Below are 5,969 nucleotides of genomic sequence, written 5' to 3' on the forward strand. Positions count from 1 at the left end.
TTTTTTTTTTTTTTGAGAACAAGATGTGTGTTTTATTTATCACTGGTTTGTCCAAATACTTAGAACAATTCCTTGTACAACGTAGACTCTTAGATATTTAGTTGAAAATAGATTTTTTTTCACACACTTGTATTTTTATATTATGGAAGAACTCTAATACAGTTATTAAATAGGCTGTGATACAATTTCTTAGTTATCAGCTGTGTATGCTAGAGAAGGAAGAAGAAATATTCTTCAACTTTTTCACTGTAGGTTTTATTTATTTTTTTTAGTATGGTTTTGATTTTTTAAAAACTATTTTATTTATATATCTGTTTACATTATTGTTCATTTTAAAACAATGCTTACTTTCCTTCTACCCCAATTTGCCCTCCCATCATCACCTTAGTCCCTTACATTCCTCCTTCCTTCCTATACCTCTCTGTTCTCCCTTGTAGGATATCTCTGCTTTATAATTGTCTGTTTGTTTTTGTTTTATATTGTAATAACAATATACTCCCCCCATCCCATGTCTTATTTGGCTCTCTTAAATTCCTTCTATAAGTGAAACCATTAGATATTTTTCTTTTTTCCTTCTGATTTATTTTACAGAGCATGATGCCTTCCGCTCCATCCATGTTGCTGCAAATGACATGAGTTTATCTTTTTTGTTTGCTGAGTAGTATTCCACTGTGTGTGTGTGTGTGTGTGTGTGTATGAGCTAGATGTTTGAATCAATGAATCAAGAAGATGTATCACATCTTCACATCTTCTTGATTGATATATATATATACATATATATATATGTATCTCATATCTTCTAGATTCATTGATTCAATCATCTAGTTTTCGGTATTTGGGTTGTTTCCAGGATTTACCTTTTGTAAATAGTACTGCAATAAACAGGGTGCATGCAGGCATCTTTTTGAATTTTGTTTCTATGTTTAGGAGTGGAATTGCTGGGTTATATGGTAGCTCCAATGTTAGTAGCCTGGGGAATCTCCATACAGCTTTCCATAGTGGTCGTAACAGTTAACATTCCCACCAGCAATGTAGGAGAATTCCTTTTCACCACATCCACACCAACATTTGTTGTTGTTAGTTTTTTTGATATGTGCCATTCTTTCTGGTATGAGGTGGTATCTCATTGTGGTTTTGGTTTGCATTTCCCTAATTATAAGAGATGTTGAACGTTTGAAAATAGAATTTTTTGAGGGATAAATGATAGCTCATATAATTTTGAAATTAGCTTCCTGATGAACTACTATAAATTATGTTCTTTGTAATGAGACTTCTTTATGTAACATTTTTTGCTTCATCATCTTATTACTATTATTTAGATGTGATTTTGTCTTCTATTACTTCTAATGGTATTTTAAATTATATTGCTACTTTGGTCTCTTACTACACAGAAAATTTATTCTTGTATTAGATTATGTCCATTTACTGAAGAAAGTTAATTTATAATCACACATATTTGAGATCTCTTCTACCTAAGTGGAAAGGTCATAGTGTTATAGGACAGGGAGAGGGACACCCTTGAATTCCCCAAACCTGCCCTCTCTAAATAGATTCTGCCATATGCCACATCAAGACAAAACATCTAAGAACCTTAATGGAAAGGAACTTTAATACAGTTAGTGTGAAATACAGAAGAGACAATATAGTTCCTAAATCAAACCCCAAAGTTATCCATCCCCTCATGGGTAAAAGTCTACCCAAAAGGGATTGGCTGTAAGCAAGGCCAGAAAGCCTGCCGCAAGTCTAAAGCACCTGCTGGCGGGACCCATAGAAAAGGGTCAGAAGTGGCCAGACAAGACTGGGAGGAAAACAGCAAGAGCAAAATCAAAATCAGGATAAAGGCTGCTGTAGCTAACTTTCATACGGGTCTCTTGCCCACACCTGTTTCAACTAGTCCAGGGCTAAGAAACAAGAGTCGCTTCTTTACATGTCTCCCTGCTCCATTGCATTCCTCAGGTTGCTTATGGCTTTCTCTCTTTCCATCCTGTTTCCTTCCTCTTCAGTCTCCCCTCCAGATTCTTTTCTTCTCTGCTCAGTTTCACTCTCTTTTGAATGGGGCAGGGTATCTAGAACTTCCCCCTTTTCCTGGTGACCACCTTGTTAGAATCGGTTAATCATAGTTTTTGGGGGGCATGGGATAGAGGAAGAGAAGTGATGAATTCCTCTTTGGGAACACAAAAGACATAATAGTGTAGAGGAGGGGCATTGATACATTGGGTTTATTTAAGACCTTTATTTCTATGTTGCTTTATCACTATTCTAAGAAAACATATTTCATTAACTATAATAACAACATCATTTAAGACAACATTTCTCTGCTTTTAGATATAATGTAATCACATTATAAGGCTACATCTTTATTTTCAGCTACAAAGGTTGCTTGTGATGTAGACATAGAGGGAAATTGGTACAAGATTGCATAAAGGTAGACTGTTTTGCCTGATGAAACTTTATATCCATTGTCATAATTATTGGATAGGTAGGTAGTTTAGGTTTCTTTCTTATACAAGTTTAATTTTTTTTTTGTTGTTGCTAATTTTCAAGATAATATAGCAGAGAACCTTTGTGGATTGGAGTATCTAATTTGCTTATAATACTTCAACATAAGCATAATCTGCAGAGTGGTTTGAAATTTAAAAATCAAGTATTATTTTGGTTGACTTATAAGGGATTTTTTTTATATGTTGTGTATCTGTCTGACTATAGCAACTTTTTGAGGAAGTCATCTTTAACTGTTTTAGAAGTCTTATGATAGAACAATCATTAAATATAGATTTTCTTATTTCAAGTCTTAAATTTAGATGCCTTATGAAGAATGTATTAGTATTACTTAATATACATTAAAAAATTCCCTTTGAGATGGAATTTTGTGCAGATTTGCTATAATTAAGAGAACTAAAATAGTAGACATAATCAACTTTCAGGTATATAAAAGCCCTGCCAACCACTAGTAAGATTGCCTACTAACTTAATTATAATGTTAACCAAAGAGTTTATGCTTTTGTTGAACAGTTGATTATCTCTGTGTTCAAATTATTATTTATTAGGCCAATGAAGTTCATGTATTTTTTTTTAAGTCAAACTTTCTTTTAATTGAGTACATTAAACTGATTGTGTAACTTCACATAGAGAGACTTGTACTCTGACCTAATACTTATATAACTAAAGAAAATTTTAAAATCTATTCCTTAGGAATTGGCTTCTTTTAAGTAGGTAATGAGGTAGTAAGATGGGGAGTAGAAAAATACATAGTTTGGAACATTTTTTTACCTGTATTTTGTGCTTTGAAGCTATTTCTTATTACAGTGAGAATAGGTAAGTGCCAGTGGAAAAAAATTTGCAAAGCATTTACTTTGCTAAGTTAATTTTTATTTATTAGTCTTATAAAGTCAGATTATATGTGTTTCTCTAAAACATCTGTTGCTTTATATAATGTTGTTTAGCCTGTTAGCATTGTGGGTTAATTTGGAGGTGTGAATTTGGGGAGGGGGTGGGAAATGGTGGGTGATAATAAGGACATTAAAAAGGAGTGTCTTAGAAATTTTGCTTGTTTCCTATTCCACCATTCCTGATGTCTTCTATATATTAGTTATGTTAGTTTAGATTAGTGTGAGGGATGTTAGGAGTGGCCTGGTTTCTTTCCTTCTTTTTCCCAGCCAAGGAAGTATCGCCTGGGGATGCTGGAGGAGAGGCTAGTTCCGATGGGATCAAAGGCACGAAAAGCAAAGAACCCTATTGGCTGCCTTGCTGACAGGTGTAAATCAGGAGTACCCATCAATATGGTTTGGTGGAACAGAGTCACAGAAAACAATTTACAGGTAAAAATAACTTTATTAGAAATTTTTTGAAAGTGAATATCTTGGCTACTTTGTCTGTGTGGGATGGTGGGTGTGAGATTGGCTTTCTTAGCTGATATACTTAGGTGATTTCTTTCTTTTCTTAAAATCAAAATAAGATTAGTGTCCCATTAACCAACTAAATGATTTTGTTGGTATTTTTTTTGTTTTATTTTTTTCTTTGGTTGTAGTACATTCCCCTGCCTTTTATTAAATTTATTTTTTCCTCTTTTATATTTTGTTAAGAATTAAGTTCAGGCCCTTTTTAAATCAGAGTTAACAGGTACTACTTTCTTAAGTTATATTGTAAAATTTATTACAGAAAATCTTGTCAAATGTTGGCTCTACAGCCAACTTCAGTAGTATGTCATGATACTTAATACAGATAGACTTTAGTCTACATCTTAGTGGTGAACAATGAAAATGAAGTTTTATAACTCAAATACTAGCGTTTGTATGAGATTCTAAACTACTGATGGAATAAATCATATTAAGTTTAAATTTGGGTTGGATTTATTTTAGTCTCATTTAAAAAATTGGTAATTTTATAGTCTATTAATTATAATTTTAATTTTGCTGGGATTTCCTTCCCAAACTCTCTGAGTAAATTGGTATTCGTGGTATATACTAGCTACAAACTTGTAATCCCACATATATACCACACAGAGAAAAGATCATAAAACAGCTTGGTTTTACTTCTATCATCAACATTATACTGTGAAGAAGTTCTACAATATTTTGGTCTGTTCTGTACTGTAGTGTAGCAGTGTCTGTGTTTTCTTGGACACAGGCACAAAGATATATAACAAAATATTGTAAAACATGGTATTTGCCCCAAATGAATATATGGTAGAATTTTTCTAATAGTAAGGAAAACTGGAAGGAGGAGCTTTCCCATATAATCACATACAGTATTTAAAATTTCAGTGGAAAATTTTGGATTGTTATAAGTAACAAATACAGTTTACTGAATTTTTTGCCTTTGAAGAGAGAGATTTGATATGGATTGTTTGAATTAGTTTTTATTTTTAAAAAGGATATCTGAAAATAAATTGGATCCTAATCATATAAGAAAGATACAAGTGGAACCCATCGGTTGTAGGTTGTGGGGTGAAATAGTGATGAATGCAGAAACTTAGCTACTTGACCTCTCCACTCCTGTTCCCCTTATCCCATTGGCAGATTTGAGCTACTGCTTTTTAGCACAGCTTGAGAATGATTAGGCTAATATAAAATAAATGTCAGACTCATGCTTTACTTTTAATTAGAGTAGCTGGGTGGTAGATTTGCATTCGTGTGTGGAAGATTGAATCGCTGTTATCTGAATCTAATATTTCAAATACTATCATTTTATGTCTCAAATAGTCAACTAGTTCTTTTCTTCTAAGGAAATGAGGAGTCCCTTTTTAACTTGCTCTGCTTTTGGAGGGATAGTAGTAGTAGCTACCTGACACTATCAGTCCACATGGTGGTTTTGAAAACTGCCCTTCTTATCTCATTATCTTTATGGGTTCCCAAATTAGCTGCAAAACTTTTTTTTTTTGCTATTGGGATTTTTATCTTTTGTTATATAGGAGCAATAATTTACATAAATCAACTCTGAAAATTTTCTTATTTGATTACCTTTTAATATTTCATATTAATTTTTCCTGTTTATTTTCTTTAATTTTGGATCTTCTCAGAAATATGTACCTATATTTTAATATGTAATAGCTATGTTTCTTAAATGATTATGTTCACCAGACATTGTGCTGTTCTCTTGGTATAAATTGTCTCTTGTTCTTCCCAATTGCTTTTGGGATAAATGTCATTATTAAATGAGAAGACATTTTGTGTAGTGCTGAGTAATGGCTAAGATTAAAGAGTAGTGAGATGAGAAGCTGGAGTTTGAATCCATGTTTGTCAGACTTAAATATCTCTTCACTTCAGTGTTTAATTAATCTCACTGACTAGCTCAATTCTGTAGGGCAACTTTTTTTAAATGAAAATTATTTTTTTCCTAAAGATTTATTTTAAGTTATGCATAGAAAAGCTGGGGGGCATAGGTCTGATGTGCAGTGGTGGGAGGGGGGAGATGAGAGGATTCACTAGACTCAGAATGGAGAACAGAACAGGCAAAATGAAATACGCTGC

The 5,969-nt window shown here is 33.0% G+C and overlaps 1 protein-coding gene across 6 annotated transcripts in view; it reads left to right on the top strand.

Annotated features, from left to right (window-relative positions):
- The window catches only part of PAN3 (PAN3 poly(A) specific ribonuclease subunit), a 120,183-nt gene that overhangs the window by 37,192 nt on the left and 77,022 nt on the right, over window positions 1–5,969 (top strand). For 4 of the 6 annotated variants that reach the window (XM_004680171.2, XM_012723356.1, XM_012723360.1 and 1 more), the window contains one exon: window positions 3,657–3,818. The exons of the other annotated variants lie outside the window; for them this stretch is intronic. In XM_004680171.2, coding sequence (XP_004680228.1) covers window positions 3,657–3,818 — 162 coding nt within the window. The remainder of the gene's footprint in view (window positions 1–3,656; window positions 3,819–5,969) is intronic. 6 annotated transcript variants of the gene reach the window in all.

This window comes from Condylura cristata, unplaced genomic scaffold, assembly GCF_000260355.1.
Source record: "Condylura cristata isolate star-nosed mole 26May11 unplaced genomic scaffold, ConCri1.0 scaffold00010, whole genome shotgun sequence".
Taxonomy (NCBI): Eukaryota; Metazoa; Chordata; class Mammalia; order Eulipotyphla; family Talpidae; genus Condylura; species Condylura cristata.